Here is a 24,725-nt window from a genome sequence, read left to right as displayed (position 1 = left end):
ATTACAGTGCAAGCTGAAGAATCAAAGTTAACATGGAAGAAGAAACTTAAAAAATTATAAGTATATTCCATAGAAATTACTATCTACTTAAATAATACATCCTGACAGTTATTTAACTTTCCAATGTAGAAAAAATAGTATTATTTATTTAGGTTGTTGTAAACGTGGCCCATTTGTATGTATATATGTCCAATTAGCTCATTGTATAAATCACTAATTATTCTACTTTACACCTATGCTATACTCCTACCAAGCTGCAAATTATCATACAGATTTTCCATGAACTCTTTCACTCCTGATTTTTGTGGATTTTCTGTTTCGTTAACTCCATTTCTCTCTTTTTTTTTTTTTTGAGCGAGAGAATTAGTCCACATTTTGAAACCCACAGTTTTAGGAACATTAACAGAAAAATGAAGCATCACATCTAAAATACAACAGATGTCAAATGCACAAAAGTGGGGAAAATCTTTATTTACCAATTAACTCAAATTCCCTATGGATTCATAGTAACATTTTAATCTTGACAATCTGAATAGCTGTGCCCATTTGACCTGGCATGGTTCAAGTCACTATAAACATTTAATTCTAGATTTCTAGATCTTTATTATATTTTACAAGAAGTATCAGAAAGCTATATTTGTTTTATTTACTGTATGCACAGCTTCCTGTAACTTCTATTTCAGATGATTTTATGTAATTTATTTTATGTATTTTATGTAATGTATTTTATTTCAGATGCTTTTATGTAATTTCATATTCCTTTTGCTAAAGAAGAAAAATAACATAAATTAAAAATTGCTTACCATAAGCCTATTGAAAATCCTGCCGGAAAAAAGACCAGTGTGAGAATTGCATGCTTAGCATTAATAGTTGTACTAATTATCTCATTTCTGATTTCTAGGAAATCCTTCTTATTTTTAGTAGTATTTTAAAAGAACATCAAAACCCCAAAATCCTCAGCCTCCTTCCCCAGGAACCACTACAGACATATTCACTTTCCAGGCTCTACTTGGCATTACATTTGCAAACAAGATTTCCAAAGCAGCTACTTCTGACAGTCCTAACTCTCGTGGTGCCCAACTGCAAGTGATAACGAGGACCAAGCAAAGCAGTGCAGGCAATGCCTTGCCTGCCCTTTTCCCTGCAGCAAGTCATTGGAGTTTTATGAAAATTTAACACCGATTTACAAGCACCCAACTTTTTATACAGCTATCAAGAGGTTACCCGGTTGTATGCACTACACATTCACATCACTCCACATCACCCATAGTTAAAAGCTACATTTCTGAGCTGGTTACCCATATGAGCCCATCCATTTCCAAACACCACCCAAGTGAGAGCAAGCTGAAAGACAGAAATTTTGCCTTCAAGTAGCTTATTCCCAGGTTCCCACTTCTGGTTTCCTCTGAAGCCTCCTTCAACAGCACCAGCAGAGACGAGTCTCTGAAATAACAGAGCCTGGGGTGGCAGCAGGGCAGCAATTGCAAGCTTGTATTTTCCACAAAGTGGGTCCAGCAGATTCTGCAGACATCCTTCAACCCCAAATGATCAACATAATTATAACCTGGTTATGATCAACGTAATTATAAGCCTGGTTCCCTCCAGACAACCACTGCCAAACCCTAAGCCTCTTCCCTTACCCCTCCAAGACTGCTATCTTCCCTCTTACTAAGTCTTTTGGCCACACAACCCAATTCCTGAAGTGCTGTGCAAGTGCTAGCTGGGATCGCTGGTTATTATGCAGCTCTCCTTGTTGTGACGGCAGCAGGCTTGGCCCTTTCATATAGTTGTTGTAATGGTTATAGATGAGAAACACGGCATCAGGACACAAAGTCCCATCCTTCCCTGCAACAACAGGGTGTATCAGGTTACCCTGTGCCAAGCCTCCGTCCCTTCAACAATAATAGGAAATGGCAAATTTCAAAGCACAGTCTCTGCTCATCCTAGCCTAAGCGCTCAGGTAAAGGGGCTCTCACTGCAAACATTGCCTGTGCTCAGCAGTCATAAAAAAAAAAGGTATTCTTTTTTCCCCCAAGTCTCAGATGCTTTGGAAAGCTGAAAAACAGCAGGGAAACCTCTGACAGTCTTAAAAAAATTCCCGATCAACTTTCAGACACATTACAGAAATACCAGTATCTCTCACTTCTATTTTGATATGTGACGAGAGGCTTACAGACAGGAAGCTCCGTGGTTATTTTATACACTCTATTCTCATAATTTCATCTCAGCCAACTCATTCCACTGCCAGCACACCTGCATTTAACTGTTTCCAGCACAGATTTCTGAGACAAGCAACAAGCTAGGAAAGCACCCATGCAAAAAAAAAAAAAAAAAAAAAAAGAAAGAAAAGTGCAAAAGCAGCAGCACACGGAAAAATCCAATCAAGAATTTTAAAAGAAATACTGCACAAGTTATTTATGACACTGAACATAGCTGAGAGAAAAAATGGGTATGTAACAAGAAGAAATTTGGTTTAACATTGATTCTGGCTCTACAGAGGGGTACTAAATCAAGCCTTGTAAGCCTTTCAGTGTATTTCCCCATAAAATGACCTTTCTAATAGACTAAATCATCTTTGTGTACATTCAGTGGATGTCTTAGATACTACAAAAAAAGGTGTACCCAGGTCTTGTGTGCTTTCTGCCTGAGCAGTTTCACCACTTCTGGCTTTGACAAATCTACACACGGATGGCTGCAAATTTAGGTGCTGAAGAAGAAGAGTGGAATAAGGGGATAATAACCCTCTCCTGCTACTGACCAACAATTAACATTAAGAGATATTCCTGGCATACTGTAAAGAAAAATATTCCAGAATACTAGAGATAAATACCTCCTACTCCATTAATAGCAACTACGTCTGTGATTCTTGGATCTGTTCATCTGCTGGATGTGACGTATATGAATTTTACAGGTGTAGAGGCAATGCCATATCTACGTATCAAGGCAGGACTTGGTTAATTAGCTGTGGCAGGCAGGAAGGTTTTTAGATAAGTGCTATTAGCAACTGGATAATGCCAGATTTCATTAAAAATACATGTGCAGTCTATCCTTTGTGACTGACGCTAGTGAGAATTCTGGTTAGTCCATGCAGCCTCAGATCCCTTTGCCACAAGAAGAGGCTGCTCTTTTCAGCTACCAAAACCCAGCACTTTTCCACTCTTGGTCTTTTAAAAGCCTCATGGGCAGGCAACCAACCAGCTTCGCATAAAAAACTCAGAGCGACAGATAGTAAAAATGGATGAAGGGGAAAGACACAGAGAGACCAGGGAGGAAAGCAGCAGAAACTCCCCAGACTTTATTTCTTACACATTCAGTACCCCATGGGCAAAAGCCAGGAGAAAGGTTTCTCTTTCCTGCCTGAATTTCTAAGGAACTGATGATTTCACACCTGTCAGATCCTTAGGAGCTATTTCTTTAACTTCAAGTGGGTCCAAGAGCAGCTCGCCAACTGTTCTTCCCCTTTCCTCTAGTTTGCACCAGTTTCTCACTCCAGCATCATTTATTTTATCATCTTCAGTCCTTGTTTTGCTAGAGGTAGCCTTCTGGCTCTGAGGTTACCTCTAGCAGCACAGAACACAGAGAAAGTGTCCATATTTCATGTCCATCTCTCGCAGGCAATGTGCAGGCAGCCTTTCACAGCAGAGGAACCTGCACCGAGAAGTGCTGCAGAGAAGCCACCTCAGCTCAGGGCAGAGGACCAGGAGCAGGAATCAGGCTGGCATGCCTCATCCTTACCTTCCCGGTACAAGCACAGAAGAAACAGACCAGTAAAAGCAGAAGAGATCAGTGGCACAGAGCAGAGCCAGCTTTCAGGGAGGAATTGAGCACAAGACTTTCTGCTGAATTAGCTCCTGTATCTGCAGGCACACATGCAGCTCCTGAGGAAATGCCATCGGCTTCCAAAATAACAGTGTTGTTCAGACCAGTGCCCTTTTGCCCTACAGTGCCTATGCAGATGCTTCTTTTCAACTTACACTGAGAGTAAGAACTGCAGTGCAGTATATAAGTTCTGTAAATTAAAATACGTCTCCTGAAATTGGTGTCTTCCTGGCCCATATTGTTCACATGCATAAAACACATAGCTGCAAAAATTAAGTATATGTAATCCACACTTTAGATTGTTAAAAATCCCACAGAAAGGTTTTGGAACACAATTAAAACTGAATGCTCCTGAAAATTTACTGAGTTGTCAGTATTAATTATGTGCTGCAGGGTTTTTTTTATCCTATTATAAGGCATTTGTTCATGTAGTAAACTAAATTGATGTTAACTAGTCATTCTGTAACACTATAGACTGTCAAACACTAGCAGTGGGGAAAATTACCTTGATTTAGACTTTGTCGATTTGACTGGGGTTCCTATAAGAGATAAGTAACATTTTTATGTACCGCTTGGGTACTTAATGTTCAAATGATCTATAAAAAGATAAAGTGCCAGAATAAAGTTAAAAAACACGGGAGGTTTTAACAAGCTCTACTCACCATCATTTTAAAGCAGTGCCACCTTGAAAATTCAAAAATATTTTCATCTCATTTTCCCCTCACGTAAGCATGTCTTACTAAATTGTAATACATCAATGCAAACCAGGCACAGAGGTATTCTTTATTATTTCCTACTTGCTGAATAAACTTAATGAAATTCACTGTTCTTCTGACTGTGAAAAAGTGGACAACGCAGTAAGCTCCTTGAATTTTATCATTGCTCATTCAGGCACCTATCATGTAAGTTGAAATCTCTCTTAGCCAATTCCTGCATCTAGCAAAACTTCATTAACAAGCATACGTTTACAGATCCATACAGACAGCTGGACTATGGAAGGTATCACACAGATACTACACATCTAATTTTTAAGTCCCTACCACCATCTAGAGGAAATATACTGTACTGCCTAAAAGCCAGCAGCAGAAAAATCAAGTTCAGTGCTATTCAAATGAGCAGCTATCAAACAAAACAGATGGCCTTAGTGTCTCTCTGACTACACTGCCTGGGCTGTTCCACCCCAGCCCCTCGGTTGGAGTGAAAAGAAAGACTGCCTTTCAGTTCCAGCAGCTACCACAGTAGGACTTTTATCTCAAGTAAAAGAGATTTTCTCCTTCAAAAAAAAAAAAAAATTGAAATTCAATAGCTAACTCAATCTCATTGAATATTCTTAGATCACAGAGATATTTTTAACTTGTTTATAAGGCTCCTGGGTTAGCTTCAGCAATAGCTAACTCGGACTTCTACTTGTGTTAAGCTTGCATAAACACTCCTACTCCAAGAAGCAATGTTCAGTCAACCAGGCTGGAGAGCAAGCAGAAGCATATGATGACCCACCAGCATGCTGCCTGTGCAAGCTCCAGGAGCAACCTCATGCCATCCCACCCTGGTCCCACATCCCAGTGGTCCCCAGCACTCAGCAGTTATGTCAGAGGGATGGAAACAACAGGATCTCCGGTTCCTCGCACTCCTCCACTCACAGAGGAACAGGCTGGCAATGCAGAAGTGTCACCAGTCTTCAGCTGGTTTGGGTGAATCCAGTCATAACAAGCAAGTCAAAGGAAAGAAAGAGCAAGAAACACCAGATCCTGCACAAATACATACACGTCTTTCCTGTTTGGTGCATGGGAACACATTAAAACTCAGATGTTTAAATAACTTTAAAAAAAAAAAAAAAGCCTGCAATGTGTATTTTCACTATTTGTACCTCTTTTAAAAATTCTGATACCTTTGGTCAATGACAGCAGATCATTTGTTTTCATACGCAGGCCCTAGAAGCACCTCAGAATGCAAACTTCCAGAGGAGCCTCTGTTAATAAAAATGCAAACTGAGGACAAGTAAAATTCATAGAATAATTTATATGGAAAACGAAAAGAAAAAAAAGTGAAAGTAAATAAGAGAAGAGACCAAGGGCAGATACTATGCCAGACTACAATGTGTGCAAAGATTTTACTTAATAAAACCCAAAACCAAACAGAGGTGACTAGTAGCTATAAAACACAACACCCCAAATCTGCTTTGTGCCAGCAGGATAGCCACAGGTGCTCTCCACTTCATATCTGGACCGTGGAGCAGTCTAATCCTCTAAAAAGAAGACTTATGTTTCTGATGAAGTTCCCTGAGTAGTTGTACATTTTACTTCTTTCCACTTTGCTTCAAAAACACAGTGTGTGATAATCTAATATTTGTGCATACAGGGACCACATTTCCCCTGCCATTTCCCTACCAGCTACTCAATCTGGACTTCTACTCATCACAGTTTTGCTGTCTGTGGGTGCTTGTTTGGTAGCAGTTTTTTATTCACACCTTCTTCTCTCACCACAAAACCAAACAAATGAGCAGACCTGGATCTCTAGCCTTTGTCCATCTCATGTTACACAAGGTCAGACAAAGCTAATCTCTGGAAGCTCAGGCTGAATGTATGAAAACCCCATCCGTATAGATCCATGACTAGATCCATACAGAAGGATAAAAATAAATAGATAAATAAAACAGTACTGGCTGAAATGGTATTTTTTTTTTCAATATATTCCTTTCTTTCTGAGACCTGAAAACCTATTCATGGTGTTTTTCAGAGCCTCAAACCATTGGAAAGAGGCACTCTCCTGATACTCAGCTCTTCCGTCGGATAGCTCTACCAACAGGAAAAAAATACTTAGCACAATCCTGAGCTGAAGATGAACTCGGAAAGTTCCTTCATATTCAAATTATATACAACACACAAAACATCATTTTTTTCAAAAACTTTAACATCCTTGGAGAAAACAGTAGGCAGATCTTCCTTTTAAAGGCTTAGGACTTCAAGGGAGTATTGTCCAGCAAGAAAATAAATAGGTGGAAGGGTTAAAAATAAAAAAATAATGTAGTCATTACATCCAAATATAAAACCAGAACAATTTTTAGTTTTACCGAATACTGAAACAACCCAAAATCCTCCATCCCTCATGATAAAAAAAAAGAAAAAACAAAGCTGTTCTCTTTGAAATTTGAATCAAAACACACAAATGTAAAGTTAATGTCTCAAACCTAAGATCCAGTCATACAAATACCCACCTAATGACCTTGGTTTATACATGGATCATAAAATCAGTACAGTATGAATGCATATTAATAGGGTCAGAGACTCTCCTAGCCACTAAGGAAATTTTTTTTCAATTAAATACTAAGTAAATTTTCAGAAACTGTTTCAATAGAAACTGTTTCAACTATCTTTGTGTATTGTGAAGACTGGGTTTTTTTTTTCCCCTACCTAGAAGTTGTTTTAATAATACCTAAATTACAATTTATTACCAAGTAATGCACTGCTTAATACTGACTAGAGACAAACTCTGTCCCCTTCTGCTACTCTCCATTTCAGGATGGGGAGAAACAAGAAGGCCTACGTTTTAATAAAAATACTCCAAGAAAAACCACAATCAAGCAGAGAACGCTCTGATGATGGATGTCAAACCCACACCAGTGCATACCTGACTCCACAGCACAGCACACGTGACTCTGAGCAGCTTAAGGCAGAGTTTCATTTTTCACCCACTTACCACAAAACAGTGCCATCATCTAAAACAAAGAGTGCTGGATGCCTGCATGGCAATTTGTGGGTTTTACATACGTAGACATTTTAACAGAGCCCGCAAGATAACTGGACAGAATTTACATGGGTTCCAAAATTTTTGTGAGATGGATGAATCGTTCCTTCTATCTGAGCAGTTACAGGACCGCGCTATTTAAGCCTTAGCTTCATGGACTGGGATAATAAACAAAGCATCTGGAGCAGGCAACATTTGAATTGCAAAACATGGCAGCTTATGCTTTGCTGCACCTGGTTAGATCTGGGATGGACATTTTGCAAATGCTAACTGCCATGAAAAACAAAGAGGAAGAGAAAAAATTACCAGCCGTTCCATCTCCTGCTCCCGAAGCCGCTCCTCCCTCTGCCTCCTGTGATAATCCATGAGGTCTTCTCTTCCTGAAATGGAGCTAATGCTGTTCTTCCGCTCTCGCATGGACGTTTGCAGTGAGTTTGGTGTCTGCCTGTAACTTTCCAGATCTGGGTCGTCAAGTTCCACAGAACTAGTAGAAAGGTTTCGTCGGACAGAGAATGACCTGTCAGAATCCACTGGGGAGAAAGAACTACTGGGACTTGTTCCTGAGAGTCCAAGTCTATCAAAATCATCAGAAAGATACGGAGAAGAAGGTGCTAAAAGCATTTTTTTAGCAATTCGTGGGCTTGCAGGAACACTAAGGGTTGAACTGACGTAGGGATTGTTCCCAGAGACAGGATTTGTATGTGGTGAAACCCCTGAGCTGCATGAAGAAAAATTCAGGTAATTATCAGCATCTAAAGCATTGTGAGGTAGATCTTTCTCTCCAAGTTTTTTCCTTTTAGCGTTACCCAGAGAGCTTCTGGGGGGCAGACTTAATGGCACCAGCTGGCTTTCTGTTGATTTATAAAGTCTGGGTAGGGAACGACTGTACATTCCCATATGACTTAGAGATCCACCAGAGTATTTCCTAGGCCGTGAACCCAGAGTCTCCATCATCACATCCTTATGCTTAACAGGTTTTATGTTAAGGGCCAGACTGTCTTCAATATTCATCCTCCTCCCTTGCTTTGGGCTAGAAGGCATGCTGGCTGCCCCTGAATTGCTAGCAGGTGAAAGCATCAGTTCATTCCCTGAGCTTCCATTCCACATGGTCAGAAGAGAGCCCGAGATTTTCTTCGTCTCCAGCATCCCTGGGAAGTAGACATTGTCGTACGATTTGTTCTTCTGACTGTACTTTGAGTAGTGAAACTTATCCATGTGTCCAAGGGATTTTTCATGTTCTCTGCTGGCATGAATATCAAAGTCTGTCCTTCCTAAACTGTACCCGCTGAGGGATGGAGACATGCCTGATATGGAACCCAAATGCTTTACAGAGATACTTTTTTCTGGAAGATATGGGCTTTCACAGGGGAACTGCTTGCCTCCTTGAATTTTGGTAACAGAATGTGTATTTTTAAAACTGGAGGAAGCACTAGGTTTAACTGGCAGAGGTTGTGAAAGGGTTAAATATGAGCCAGCATAGTCCCCATTTGTTTTAAATTTGAGACTTGATGAATATTTCTTCATGTTGAGGTTTTCCATAATATCCTGTAGACCATTTTCAAGGGAATTTGCCACAGACTCCTTTCCCAAACTAGCACTTTGTAATTCCATCTGGTTTTGTGTGTGGCTATACTCTGCCATAATCTTACTGGAATCTGTAAGGAAGAGAAAATGAGAAAAAAAATGCTTAAGTAGCCTCTTGCATGTGCATAACTGCACATTAACCTGAAAAAGAACACTTTTTGTAATAATTACTCGTAATAAGTATGTCTCAGATCACTAATCAAAGGAGGAGATGCACAACTTTCCCATCTCTGTTTTTTGCATAAGTTAGAGATTTAAAAGGAACAGGTAAATGGTCATCATCGAAGTCACACTTCAATTCAGCAACATAGTCAGAAAAAGGTTAGACTCTTTCTTTGGTGTCCTACTCATTGCAAGACTCTATGGCTCAGCCTTTGTAACCTTGAGCTTCCTAAGGCATCCATGAAGTAAGGAAGCATCACTGTCCCAATGTTTTACAGCTGAGCAGGTGAGGTGCAAGAGCAGAGTAAAGAACTGAACACAGGTCTCCCAAGGCTCAGGATGCAGAACATAAGGTACTGCTCTGGACCACCTCTTCTTTTAACATGTGCAGCTACTGCATCCGAGCCCCCAAATACTAAGAAGCTCAATACGAAGGTCAGTAACAGTCGTCACCTTTCTGCTTGCACTGTTGTGCAAAGCTTCATGTAAAAGTACAAAACTAAGGCCCATTTTTCAAGGTGTTTCGTCTCAATGCTGTTAAAATACTAAGCTGTAACTACATCTGCAGAGAGCCCTTTAGCTAAAAGATAGCCTTAAGGAAGCATAATGCTAGGCTCCATGATCCCATTCAAAACAACAAAATCATGTGACCATTGAAAAACATTAACAAGGGTTTAAGATTCCAGGTCCTAGCACTTGTTGAGATTATAATTTATATTCTGGAAGAGGACATTGACCAAGAAAGCATTTGCAGTGGTGGATGTTATTGTTCGATGACGTGTCCAGCTTCAGCTTGCAGTTCTGAGTCCCACTTTGCTGAAAGGAAAGAAAGGAATTCAGCTCCTGACAGCATCAATCACTGCAGGAGATAAACACAACCTCCAACAGGCTTGCACTGAGACCTCAGCTGATGTAGAAATAGCACCTTTAACATTTACAGCAGCTCCTTGGATGCACCAGGCTGTGCTTCAAACTAATAAAGCACTTTCCAGTGTCAGTTCCTGCAGTGCCTGCGAGCATTGCTTCTGAAAACAAGGGTCAAATCTGGGATTTAATCTTGGCTCAGTCACATTTCACCTGTGACTTCAGCCGCCTCATGAGAAACTTTATCTCAGCTTGTCACTCAGCAGGGGAACTTAACATCCAACTGAGTAAAGTGCCTTCAAAATCCTCGGAGGTAATACTTTAATCCTCTTCCAAGTGCCACTTCAGACAATTATATGAACCTGGATACAAAACTTGGATTCCCGCTCCCCATCGATCAGAGCTGGTACGATTCAGCTTCACTGAGGATCACTAGGTTTGCTATCTAGTGGAAGGTGACAATGCATTCTCCAAGTGGGCCCTCATTTCTGGGACATTCATTGCTGACAAGGCAAAAAATACGGAATTCACTGCTATCCAGGACATCATGCAATAGATCTCTGTTGCACAGGCTTCCTCTCTGAAATCGTGGCAACTCTTAAGTGTGTAACAACACATTCTCCTCAATTTTTAAGGAACAAACACATAAGTTTAAGAATAAAGGTAACCAACAGTAATAATGCAATTGAATAAGCACAACATTCAAGAAGTCAGCATGGGGGTGGAAGATGGAGTATTAAAAAAAATACCAAACACCACCTTGAGCATAGTGGACCTGTCTATGCATGTGCTAATCACAAGCTCTGCTAGTGGCCAAAAACACTAACTTGCAGCTTCAAAACCAAGCCTCAGGTTTACTACTACAAGGAATTTAATATTTTTATGCTGACCAGGTTTTTATTTGCTGTATTTTAACACGTTTGTTATGATTATACAACTAAGTTGCCTTTGAGCCAATAAGTTCACAGAGATCTCCATTACACTACCATTGCTGTGAGGAGTGTACTGCAGCTTCTTCTAATTTGACATTTACTTCTGAATTTTTAGCTATTTTCACTTTTGATCAGCAGCAATGATTAAGTTCAAATGAGCAAAAGGAGGAATGAGACCCACATTCAACAGAATTCTTGTCAGGACAAGACAAAATCATCTGGAAAATATCAAGCATTCATCATATTAGTGGTGCTGTAAGGAAGAAGAACAAATGTAAAAGTTACTTACAGTACATATATAAAGCACAATATATATGCCTTGCACACTTATGCTTCCGTTTTGGAACAGAACCTAGTTTACATCTTCCTCTCTGTTCTCCTTCCTCCTTCCAAATCACTCTTAAAATTGAAAGCTAATTTTATATCAAAGTTGTATTGTCCAAATCATAACTTGAACACACCTAAGTTCAAATGTTTTTGCATACGTTCCACCAACTCCTATACAAATAACTTAGCACTAACACATTAATGAGACACTAATAATTGTTTATTACTGCCTTGCAACACCAGTAGGGCATATTTAATCCTACAAAGAATGGACTCTTTTGCCTAAAAAACAAGTTAGCTCATGGAAACTTTCAGGCCTGTTCACCAAAGCAATGAAGAGTTCATTGTACTTGGAAATCCAAACAAGTACTGTAAGAAAAGGTCCAAATACCTTTCTGTAGACACTCAGATTCCACTTTACTCTACCTTATGCCTGTTCTTCTGTGCTTTCTGTTCCAATGCAACAGTGCCCTCAGTCATAGAATCATAGAATCACCAGGTTGGAAAAGACCCACTGGATCATCAAGTCCAACCATTCCTATCAAACACTAAACCATGCCCCTCAGCACCTCATCCACCTGTCCCTTAAACACCTCCAGGGAAGGTGAATCAACCACCTCCTTGGGCAGCCTCTGCCAGTGCCCAACGACCCTTTCCACGAAATTTTTTTTCCTAATGTCCAGCCTGAACCTCCCTTGGCAGAGCTTGAGGCCATTCCCTCTTGTTCTGTCCCCCGTCACCTGGGAGAAGAGGCCAGCACCCTCCTCTCCACAACTTCCTTTTAGGTAGTTGTGGAGAGCAATGAGGTCTCCTCTCAGCCTCATCCAGGCTAAACAGTCATATGGTTAAATCCCAACTGGACTATAGCACATCTTCAACTGAACTGTAGCCACTTCCCACAAATCAGATTTTGTTTGTTTTGTTTATTTTTAGGGTAATGTTTGGGATGAAACTTTATAAATATGCCAGGATGCATTACATATCCTAGATATTGCATACAGTAATACGGACCAGGGCCATAGCATGCCCTGAACCCATCCTGCCTCCAGATCAGCCCAGGCTTTAGCTTGGTAAACTTCAGAGTACAGTGCAAGTATTTGCTGCCTGGAGCTATACAGAAGGAAATTCTTGCATTTTTTTCTTCTTTTTTTTTCCTTCTCATTTCTTTTTTTTTCCTCCTCCTTTCCCAAGCTATGTAGCTGGGGGTCACTGATATCTATTCCAGCCAGGCATTAAACTGATGGGGAAGGCTGGCTGGCTGCAGCATATCCAGCTGTGGCCTTATTTTGGCTGGTGAAATGTGCTAGACATGGAATAAGAACAGAGCTCTCATCTTATTTGTGTGCCAGGAGAATTTAAGGGCCAAAATCGATAAATTCTGAAAGATCTCAGTACATTCATATAAAACTTCATTTTTATTAATTGGTTACCTGATCCAGCATTCTGAAAGGAGGAGAAGTTACTTCTGTTTGGCATCATGTTCATCTTCTACAGTATGGTTAAAGCAACTCTAATTTGAGTGAGCCAGGTAAATTTTGACCTGCAAATGAAGCAATAAAAGAAAAAAACGTTATGTTAAGAAATGTATCCTGAGAATATTTTTCAAGTGTATAACATAGACCAAAATTGGCTTTTCTTATGGTAGAACTGCCAGACATAACTCAAAAAGAAATAGTTAAAAAAAAATTGTAAAGGGCATTCCATGTTTAATGTTGAGACAGTGAATAAAAATGACTGCAGTTGTTTTATCAGTTTGAAAGTCCATATAATTTGATTTGATAATCAACTATTATCTATGATCCTGAGCCTGAGCAGGCACTTACTAGTCACTGCTTCTGAATTTTGCCTGGAATCCTGTGGCTTCCTTAAGAAATCATTAACAAGGTCTGATTTCTCTCTGCTAAAGATTTTATTTTTGAAAGCCCATAGTCGAATTTCAGCCCACAGAACACCCGCATCCTGCCATCACAAAGAAACCTATGCAAAACGAGGTACGCAATCCAAAACACAGAAAATGTTTTGGCATTTAATGATTTCTGAGGTTCCAAAGAAGCCAGACTAGGAATGTGAAGATATACTTTAATGTTTAAAAAAAAAACCCAACAAAACAAAAAAAAACCCAAAACAAACAAAAAAAAATTAACAAAAAACCAAAACAATTGATATGGGTACAAGAAAGACTTGGCTTAAAAGAAACACCAAAATTAAATCCCAGCCACTAAAGGCTACAATTAAATCTAAATCCAAATAGAATATCTCTAGCCAGATGCTCTATTAAAAGGTTTATTTTCTTTTTTAATACACACATCTTTTTTTAAAAGGCTGACAAAAAAGCTTTCAAAAAAAAATTGCATCAAGTGACAAAATTAATGGTGACCATCTGTAGGTCCCCTGGGCTTTAACTCTGGACAAGCAAATAGAAACGTGGAAGAAAAACAAACGAAGAATGGAGCCAGATGTCTGGGGCTGTCTAGAGACGAGCCACCTATTTAATTAACCACAGTCATCACAGTTGCAATGTTTCAGGTCTCCTTTACATAGAATTTGTGTGCCGTGCTTTTTCATGTTATTCTCCGAGGAGGACAGCCCTGGGAGAAGGAAGCAGGCTGCTAATCCCTACAGAGGGAGGCTCATTTGTCCTGACCTCTGGGCTTCTCCCTCACCCCTCCTTCAGGAGGCCCAGGTCCTGTCCCTCTCTTCTGCTCCCCCATGCGCGCGCACACACACATACACTCGTCTCAATTCACAGTGCTGCTTCCTTCTCTGCAGAGGTCATTTTTCACACCTCCTAAAGAGAGAGTTTCCACCCCATTGGGCACCTCTCCATCCTCACAGGACAACATGGGTTCCACCCTGACAGCCTACAATCCACTGGTTCCCAAAAAGGGTGCTACCTTCCTGGGAACCAGAGTGAGGAAGGAGACCATCGGAGTGCCGTACCTCCTGGGAGGATAGCCACATCTTCCCTCTCCAGCAGAGTCCATCACAGGATTGAAGCTCTCCAGAGCAGATGGTGGCAAACAGCCTGGCCAGCAGATAGCTTTTCAACCCAAGTTTCATGCTCAACAGCTTATTTTGTTGACGTGAAACATTCACCATCCCTTTCTACCCCACTGAGCCTTCCACCCCACTGAGACTCCTTCCTTAATTCATTTCAGCTTCCCTTACATCCTCCCAGCTTGAAATCTATGTGGCATCCCAGGCGCCTTCCTTGCCAGGGGCGGGAGAGCTAACACTGGTTCTTCAACTTGTCAAACAGTCTCTCTGACTTTCACCTGCCTACAAAGGATAGGATAGAAATCCTGTTAAAATTGCTGCTACCTTGCCATCTTGGCATATCACTTCTGTAATCACTACTAAGAATACTACACTTCAAGCCCAGAGCTCTCCAGAAAAAGAGCAAAAAATTTAACTTTACAGGAATGTTCCAAGTTGACACAGAAAACTAGCGACTCTCAACATTTCACACTGTTCTCTAACAAAAGTATAATTATATCATCGAACAGAAAACTAAAATACAGCCAACTTGGAATTAAAAGACAAAAGAAAGAGTTGCTTTAAAAGAAAGGAAAAGATATAATTAGACATCCTGCATTTCTAGCTTTGTTGCTTCATGGTTAAAATCACTGGTAAGATCATCAAAACCCCCACCCTTTCTATCTAATGAGATGATGGCTACCACTTAATCAATGTGACAAACAGTAAAGAGAGAACAGCTGAGAGTGAAGGGTTTCTATGTAATTGAAAATTCAGTCTTTAGTTCAGTTTGCCAAATACCTGGGTTTGCTGAAAGGAAGAACGTCTTTTTAAGGTTAAATATTTATATGGTCTGAGTTCAAGTTTGAGAAGTCATTACACATCTCTCTTCTTAGAGGATGAGAGATCACAGAAATTATCACCTAGCAATAATTGGATTTTTGGTGGTAAGAACTTTCTAAAACACTGCTCTGAGCATAAACAAGAAATGATGAATTAATGAGCTAAACACATTAACAGGTCAAAGTCCACAGTTTATCTGCTGTCATGAAATCATATTCTTTCAGATGAGGGTTATGCAGGGCCTCATCCAACAACCAGCAAGGCTGACTCGTTACAGAGCACACGCCACGCTCTGCCTTGGCTGGAACGAAGTAAAATGATTTCATCTGGGATTTATAAAGTCATCTGGAATGAATGTATACAGCGTTACCAATCATGTTTCATCTCTACAGTGCCTAGGCCAAATTAAGTTTTGTTTCACTAACGACCAGAAGAAACAGTGATTCACCACTCAAATAGGTGATGAGTCAAACAAAGGATCCTGGTTTTAAGATATTATAGCACAGGGTGGCTTGACATAAAAAGTCCTTTCTCTCAGCATAGGGGCATGGAGCTGCAGACCAAACAAGCCACAGGTACAGCTCTACCCAGCACTTAGTCCCTGCTTTCAGGGTGATGTTTTCTCACTGTATGGTTTCCCTCCCTTCCTTTACTGCTGCCTGGGCTGATACCACCTCCCTTCAGCTGAGTCTGCTATGACACCCATTTGCTCTTACATTACCAGCCAAGTTGGTTGCAATGCCTCAGGCATTGCTAAAGTGCTCCTCTAACTGAAAATTAAAAGAAAATTTTAAAGAAAGGTCTTAAATTTGGCCATCTGTCCTTTAAGGCTTTCCTGCATTTCATTGTTTCTTCATTTTCAGTTTCTCACAAAACATTACCAATGGTTCCCAGCAGCTCCTGTCCCCTCTCCCACAGCACTGTGAATCGAGCCACAGAAAACAGATGAAACCCTAAGTCATGGAGGGCAAGAACAAAAAATTCATCTTTGCCACAGTCCGCACACCATCGTCAGAATTTCATTTATTCTGAAACAAGAAGGTTTTGAAATTATTAGGGTCAGTTTTGTCTGTTCCAATAAAATACAGGCTGTTCTGGAGGCAAGAAAGACACCTAAACTTTTCCACTCTGAACTACATTTGGTGAATGAGTGCTGATGGCTTCAGTGCCCAGAGATTTAACTTTCCCACGGTGTAGCACATCTAGTGCGTGAATGGACTACTCCATTACCAAGTTGATTTACTTTTTTTTTTTTTTGCATAATCTAAGGACAATGTACTTGCTCCTGATTAAATCGAGCCTGGTTTGTTTCCCTGACTTTGTTTATTTACAAACAGAAGTCCCGATAGGCTCAAACTGATGGGAAAGCAAAGCTCATCAAATTCTACAGTTTACCCTCAGAAAAACCCATGTGTAAATCCATCTTCCCCCAACCCCTGACAGCCTACTGTCAAACCAAAGCAATATATCCACACAAAGGCATCTGCTTCATTTGGTGGATATTCTGTACCTATAAACTAGTGAATGGACACATCCTTAAGAGAGATGATGGCCATCTCTGCCAAAAACTGGGGAACTCGGCAGGGCTGCTGTCTGAAGGCTGCCTTAAACATCCTTCTTCATTTCCTTCTCCTTCCCACAACACAATATACTATACTCTAAGCTACAGCTTATTTCCTGCCAGCATAGCCGTGAAATCAGCTCAGTACTGGGCTTTTCACTATACAGCTCCTGCAATACGTTGGTTCCTGTGGTGCAAGTGAGCACAGGGTCTAGTTACAGGCACAAGGAGTTTTAGTTCCCAAAGCTCACCGCTTGGCACCAACACTAAATAAATTAAAAAATCAAGTATCTGTGAATTAGATTTGACTAAGTCACTCCCTTGTAATCCTGCTGGTTTCCGATGTGGAAAAGGGAGTGGCAGAGGAAGTCACTCTTAACAGCTTATCTCTTCCGCTGAGAAATTATTGTGTTGGATATTGGAGAAGGAGCAGAAAAGGGTCAATGCAACAACAGAAAATACCCTAAACAACTTCATCCTCTCAAAACCCACATAGTAGTTACTGGAATAACTACGCCGACTACTCAAAAAATTACACCCATATGCGACATTTTTCACAGAATCACAGAATAACCAGGTTGGAAGAGACCCACCGGATCATCGAGTCCAACCGTTCCCGTCAAATTTTTAATTATTCTGTACCACTGGCTAAGCATGATTCTCTCCTACTTGATAAGGATTAATGTTATAGACATTGTCAAACCAATTGCTCTTTTCAGTATATGGAAACCACCTAATCATTTTAATCAGGTCATGACAACTGACAATTTTAAATGTGCATAGAAATGAAAACATTCATTACCATGTAAATACTTTGGTGACTACAAATTGAGATTTTATAACAGTGTCGTAAGAGACACTGAGGGCTGAGTGTGTTTCACTGAAAACAACAGTGAAGATATCGAAGCTTTATAACTTTTTACGCCATAACAGCTACTCTTACCTGAAATTGAAACTGTTAAAGTACACATTTCAATAGCTCTAATCTGATTCCTATGCATTTAGTAGAACAACAGATTAAACCACTTAAATTGCATTGTTTTAGCAGACATAATTGCTTTCTCCTTATTTTGCAGACACTCAGACCATTGTGTCCTCTGGACTAGTTCACTAAGTTAAGTTGATGTTAGAAGGAGAGTTATTTTTCTGCCCTAACAAAATCCACCAACACATAACATGCTTTAGAAGAGATTTCTGTTAAAACAATGAACTCCTTTTTTTCATGCAGAAAAAGAGAGCAAGCAGAGGACAAGCCAATCTCAAGTCATACTCCTCTTTTCTGTCTTGGTACTCTCCTGACAGTTAAGCTTAAGAGCCTGTTATTCATCTCATGCCAGTATCGATGAGATCTCAGGCATTATTCTGACACTATTTCATTAACTCTTTTCATATTAGAAATTTGAGCACACTCAAAAGATTTGAAAATCAAGACTTTAAAAACGCACACTGACATGGCAAATAGAAAGCTTTGCTGGAGGCTGGTAGACTGTGATTGATTATTATCTCACTGTGCAGCCTAATAAACCTCAAAATGAACAACGTATCTGGTGTAGGAGTAGAAGTACATAAATATTTTGGACTAATATAATTCTCATTCCTGTAGCCCAGGAAATATAGGATTTCTTCATCTAAAATTTCATGAAGGGGTTGAGTGAAAAAAAATTATGAATTCATATTCACACACCGTACAAGAGCAAAAAGACCCTAAAGAAAAGTTTCTCCTTTCCCATCCTACCTGACATGATAAACTTGCCTCTAGGATGCCCCCAACAAATTCAATGATAGATTGCCATACACAGCAGGCAGGCAAATCCCAGAAAATCTAAGTAACCAGAAAAACTAATCAGAACAGCTTCTAAGTCCATCTACTCCTTTTTTTCCTTTTCACTTCTTGGCCTGCCTGGATGTCCTCACCATTTTTTTGCTATCTGACTTTTGTATTTTCCCACTCTCTCAGGCAACCTTTGCCCATGATCTGCTTTCCTCTGTGCTGATTTCTTTCACTGCCACTTTGTGCCTGTCACTTCCTTTCCTTAATCAGTTCCCTCCAGTGCCCTCTTATTCTGACAGTTTCTGTCTCTCTCATTTTGTTTGCCTATTTCTCCTCAATTTGTCTCCTTCCAGAGATGCTTGCCCCGTATTTCCAAACATCCCCTCCAGCTCTTAAATGCGTCTTCATTTTCCAGCACTCTCAGGGCAGTGAGCATGCCCCCAGACTAAATGCTTCTCGTCACACTTGCTTGACAAACCACATCACGACAGTGACAGCTCCAGTGGCATCCACATGGCTGTTGTGCTACCGAGCCATGGGCTCGTCTGCGTAATTACAGGGCACCATTTATCACCAAATCTTGAGTGAGGAATACAGGTACGATGCCTGCATTTACACCACTTAATATATTTAAAGCAGTAAAATAAAATGGTTCACTTAAAATTCTAGTCCCACCTGTGTGAGATTTGAGTAAGAAAACAAGCTCCGTCCCATTTATGGAGCTCGCTCCCATATTGCTGTCTCTGAAGGAGCTCCTACAGGGTAAAACTCTTGGATTTCCATGGCATCCTGGATGTGCTCCATCAATCTAAAACAAAACCTAAATGAACAGCATCTCCTCCAAACAATCCAAATGGGGCATTGTCTTACAGCTGTTTAGTTAATTCAAAGGGAAACACTATGCGCTATACAGGCAGTTACTCCACATCAGAATTTAACAAATGGAAATGGAGAGAATGCACACCACGTGCAGTGAACACAGCATTAATTCCCTCATAAACAACCACCAGCCCTTCCTCCCACCCTTTCATTATTCCAGCTTTTCTCTGGATCTTCAAGTATTAAAGACAGGCAAGCTCTTCCCATCCAAACCCCTTTAGTCCTTCTGATCCAACTCCAGCCTCAAGGGAGACCTGCAATCTTTACCTTACCCACCTTCTGCTTCCTGTCTAAAACCAAAACACTCCAAAATTTTCCTGATAGACTTTATTTCTTCCCAACAATGGTCAAGTGGTATCTTTGCATACTCCCAAGGAGCAAGTTGCTAATTGTATCTGACAAGCACAGGCAGTAACTGATATGGAAAAACATGGAAAAAATGACTACTCTTCCTGCCCTGGTTGCAGACAAGATTTCCATTCCCTCATTAAAATCATGGTCACACAAAACAGTCAATTTAGCATTTGTCACAATTTAAGAGAAAGAAATTTCTGCTGTGCAAAAGGAAGTGTGTAAAGCAAAAAAAAAAAAAATACTACTTTACTATTTGCTGTGGAAATGAGGAGATGTTACTACCTGATCAACTTGAAAGTAACTCCATCTCTGTTAACCCCTTAGTACAGCTTACCCCTCCCCTTGACACCAGATATTCTTCCATGTCCTGATAACTTCTCCTCCTTTCTTTCCTACATCTCTTCTTCTGCTATGGGAAAGCAAAGCCATTCTCCTCCTCTGCCATTCCCTTTGGCACTATCATGGAATCATAGAATCATAGAATCAACAGGTTGGAAGAGACCACCGGACCACTGAGTCCAACCATTCCTGTCAAACACTAAACCATGCCCCTCAGAACCTCGTCCACCCGTACCTTAAACACCTCCAGGGAAGGTGACTCAACCACCTCCCTGGGCAGCCTCTGCCAGTGCCCAATGACCCTTTCCACAAAAAATTTTTTCCTAATGTTCAGCCTAAACCTCCCCTGGCAGAGCTTGAGGCCCTTCCCTCTTGTCCTGTCCCCTGTCACTTGGGAGAAGAGGCCAGCACCCTCCTCTCCACAACCTCCTTTCAGGTTGTTATGGAGAGCAATGAGGTCTCCCCTCAGCCACTTCATGCCTTACTTCCTCTCATCTCTCTCTCTTTCCCATGTTCTACCTTATCTTTGGAGACCGTAGCTATGAGAATACAGAGAAAGAAAAACATCCAGAAGTTCACCAAATACAAGAACTTGCAGAATTACCTCTCTCATCTTCCTCCTCCCCTAAAAGAAAACCAATGTGCTGCACAAAGATGAGACATTCACCACATTCTGACTGGCAACGCATCCACCCAGCTGCCCTGGAGATGCAGACACGAAGATTCAGGCACATGCAAACTCAAGGCGTGTAGACAAGATGACATATGGACAACATGAGCATTTGAGGGAGAAGGAATGGGTGACAAAAGCCATGTGTTTAAGACTGCAGAAGCACTCAATGTCAGAAGCAGAAAGCCCATCTCTTGAGCCTTTATGTAAGCACAGCCAGTCTATTTACACTTCTGCACATGGGGAAATTCCTCAGGCAGCTTTGAGGCGGGAGGAGAAGGAGTGAGGACTGTTGGTTTCCAGCCCGTTCCTCCTTTTGCTGGTGGGTGGCAGGTAGCTTTCCAAAAAGACTCCGATCTCCAAGCTGAATTCAGCACTGAGCATGCAGCCCCAGCCCCGGCTGCTGCCAGGGCTACCCTAGGGGTGAGTTACAAGCTCTAAATCTGTCAGGGGTGGCCAAGCCCCACAAAAAAAACCCAACAAAACTTGATTTCTGCAAGCCAATCGGACGTAACGCTGGATTCCTGTTGCTAAACTCCAGCGCTGCTGAGTCGACACCCATCACCAGCTCATCCTGGGGAGAAAAACCCATCCGTATTGAGCACAGCAGCCCTCGCAGAGCTCATCCTGGGGAGAAGCCCATCCCTATAGGCACAGCAGCCCTCGCAGAGCTTAACCTGGGGGAGAAACCCATCCCTACAGGCACAGCAGCCCTTGCAGAGCTTAACCTGGATAAAAATCCATCCCTACCGGGCACAGCAGCCCTCGCAGAGCTCAACCTGGATAAAAACCCATCCCTACTGGGCACAGCAGCCCTCGCAGAGCTCATCCCAGAGAAAAACCCATCCCTACAGGGCACAGAGCCCTTGCAGAGCTTAACCCGGGGAGAAGCCCATCCCTACTGGGCACGGCAGCCCTCGCAGAGCTCATCCCGGAGGAAAACCCATCCCTACAGGGCACAGAGCCCTGGCAGAGCCACAGGCGGCTTTAGGAGCCACCAGGCTAACAAAGACTCGCGGACAAAGAGCCCCGTCCTACGCCTTCCCCGGCACCAGGTAGACCGCGGCTGACGGAAAGGCGATCGGAGCCGAGCCCCGCGGTTCCTCCGCCGCCTCCCCGGCTCAGGGACACGCAGGGACGGGCCCCCCCGGGCTCTGTCGGCGGCGGGGACACCGGGACAAAGAGCGAGAGGCGAAAGGGACGCGGCGGGGGCTGCGCCGAGACGCGCCTGAGGAGCGCGGCGGGGGCCGGCACAAAAACTCCCCTTAAAAGTAGCCAAAAAGCCTCGGGGCCGGCTGCGAGCGCCGCTGCGAGCCCGGCAAGGACCGTCTCTCGCCATCCTTCCCCCCACACCCCCCGGAGCCGCCTCGCCGGGCGGTGCCCCGGGCAGCGCCGCACGCACATACACACACACAGAGGCGCACAGATGCACACACGGATGCACAGACACACAGACACACTGGCACACGCGGCCCGTCCACGCACTCACCGCCGCCTCCATCCGCCGCTGCCCCCCGCGCATCCCCGCTGCCCTCCCCGCCGGGGCCGCCCCCCGCACCGCCCTGCGGACCGCCCCCCCCCCTTCCTCCCTCCTCCCCCCCCGCGGCGCGAATGGTTCGCTCCCCCCGGGCCGGGGTCGCGGCGGCGGGACGGCGGAACGGCGGCCGGAATGGGGGGGGGGGTGGCGAAAGGAGTGGAAGTGATGGGGGGGCACCCATGGAGGGGGGAACGGGGGGCGTTCTTGCTGGGGCCGCCCCGCAGGAGCAGCGCCCCGCGGTCCGTAAATATGAATCGCGGGGCAATTTCCTGCCGGCGAGATTAGCTGAGCAAACAGGGCGGCTCTGGGAGGGCGCGGGGTCGGTTTTCCTTGCCTGGGGCTGGGGGTGCGCTTACCTGCGTCCTCTCTCCTCCTCCTCCTCCTCGTCTTCATCGCCTCCCCGTGTCAGAGAGGGCTCTGCTCTCCGCCCTCCGCCGCCCCCGTGCCCCGGGGTGTCCCCAGCCCGGGGCTCACACCCTGCTGCCGCCTCCTCGCGATAAAGTCTCAGCTGAAATAGATGCTCCTCTGTGTGTATGTGTGTGCGCACACGGGGTCCCCGTCCCGGGCACCATCCAGGGCCAGTGCAAGGTCCTGCACCTGCAATTCCCGAGTTCTGCACAGGATGGGGGTTGATGTGATCGAGAGCAGCCCTGCAGAGAAGGACTTGGGGGTGCTGGTTGATGGGAAGCTCGACGTGAGCCAGCAGTGTGCGCTTGCAGCCCAGAGGGCATGGTTTAGTGTTTGATAGGAATGGTTGGACTCGATGATCTGGTGGGTCTCTTCCAACCTGGTTATTCTATGATTCTATAAGAGAAGCGTGGCCAGCAAGTCGAGGGAGGTGATTCTGCCCTTCTATTCCTCTCTTGTGAGACCTCATCTGGAGTATTGTGTCCAGTTCTGGGATCCTCAATGCAGGAAGGATATGGAACTATTGGAACAAGTCCAGAGGAGGGCTACAAAGATGATGCGAGGGCTGGAGCACCTCCCATAATATGACAGGCTGAGAGAGTTGGGCTTGTTCTGCCTGGAGAAGAGAAGGCTCCAGGGATATCTTACAGCAACCTTCCAGTACCTGAAGGGGCTACAAGAAGGCTGGGAAGGAACAGTTAACAAAAGCTTGTGGTGATAGGACTAGGGGCAATGGATATAAACTGGAGAGGGGCAGATTTAGACTAGACGTAAGGAGGAATTTCTTTGCCATGAGGGTGGTGAGGCCCTGGCACAGGTTGCCCAGGGAAGCTGTGGCTGCCCCGTCCCTGGAGATGTTCAAGGCCAGGTTGGATGGGGCCTTGGGCAGCCTGATCTAGTGGGAGGTGTCCCTGCCCATGGCAGGTGGATTGGAGCTGGATGATCTTTAAGGTCTCTTCCAACCCAAACTATTTTATGATTCTTTGATGCATACAAGTGGCAGCTGCCACTGCCAGCACTCCACTGTCCCAGTGCAGGGATCAGGGACTTGCCGGAGGGATTTTCAAATTAAAGCAAGCATAAACACCAACACCAGCCCCAAGAGATGTTTCGCGTCTGCCCCACATCTGCAGTGAGTTGCTGAGTGTGCCCATCCAGAGCCCTTCAGAGGCTGCCATTCAGGAGGGTGCTGAGTGGTAAAGGTAGCAAGAGGAACCACAGGGTAGCAGCTACTACCCAGGAAAATGAAAAGGGCAAAGAGCCTCTGGGGAGGTATTGTCGCACCCCTGAGATCAGCGGGAGCTGGAAGCCCAGGGCATGTAATGAACCTTTGGTTTCCGAGCACACATAAAGTGTCAGCTTGGTAAGGAAAACACTAGGGATGAGAGATGCGAGCCAGCCTGGAGAACTGTGCTCAGGGCAGTGAGCCAAAGTATCCTGGATAGCAATCCGGTTTCATGCTGTGTGGCCCCATTACTTTACCTTTCCCCATTTTTTTTCCCAAAAATGAAATTTGGGGATCACAGCGTCTACCTGCTGCATGGGGGTCCCACAAGACAAGTCAAAGCTCACACCACGCTCGGCAGATGTAAGCCACTACCGCGATACCTGGCTGTTCCCGTCTGCCTTGGGAAACGCAGTTCATTGTGATCCAGTTCCTGCCTTGCATATTCCAGGGGATATTTTACTTGGCTAAAACAGTTACCTTACCGCAATAAAAACTCATTAAAGTCTGGAATCTGTATAGCAACACCCACAGTACCAGAGAATATGAAAAAATAAACAGCTCTGGCTGTCCTGGTATCCTAGTTTATGTATAAAAAGACAAAATTTTGACACTAATTACTCTAATAGGTCTGAACCTAGATGAGCTTTTCTTATGCGATGCCCCCACAAATGTCCAAGTGCTTCATTTACTACTAGTATTGAACCTGGCCCTCCTGTTTTGTTCACTG

General features: G+C 43.2%; 1 protein-coding gene across 5 annotated transcripts in view; it reads right to left on the bottom strand.

Moving 5' to 3' along the window:
- The window catches only part of PHLDB2 (pleckstrin homology like domain family B member 2), a 68,279-nt gene extending 45,942 nt beyond the window's left edge, over window positions 1–22,337 (bottom strand). For 2 of the 5 annotated variants that reach the window (XM_069868993.1, XM_069869002.1), the window contains exons 1-3: window positions 22,321–22,337; window positions 12,863–12,972; window positions 7,870–9,218 (exon numbers count right to left, since the gene is read on the bottom strand). In XM_069868993.1, the coding sequence (XP_069725094.1) occupies window positions 7,870–9,218; window positions 12,863–12,917 (1,404 nt within the window). In that variant the 5' untranslated portion in view covers window positions 12,918–12,972; window positions 22,321–22,337. The remainder of the gene's footprint in view (window positions 1–7,869; window positions 9,219–12,862; window positions 12,973–22,320) is intronic. The other 3 variants (XM_069869012.1, XM_069869020.1, XM_069869030.1) reach the window with 2 other exon arrangements.
- Between the last annotated feature and the right edge of the window lie 2,388 nt (window positions 22,338–24,725).

The sequence above is a fragment of the Phaenicophaeus curvirostris genome, chromosome 1, assembly GCF_032191515.1.
Source record: "Phaenicophaeus curvirostris isolate KB17595 chromosome 1, BPBGC_Pcur_1.0, whole genome shotgun sequence".
In the NCBI taxonomy this organism is placed as follows: Eukaryota; Metazoa; Chordata; class Aves; order Cuculiformes; family Cuculidae; genus Phaenicophaeus; species Phaenicophaeus curvirostris.
Note: the sequence above shows the minus strand (reverse complement) of the source record. Positions and strands in the feature narration are given on the sequence as shown.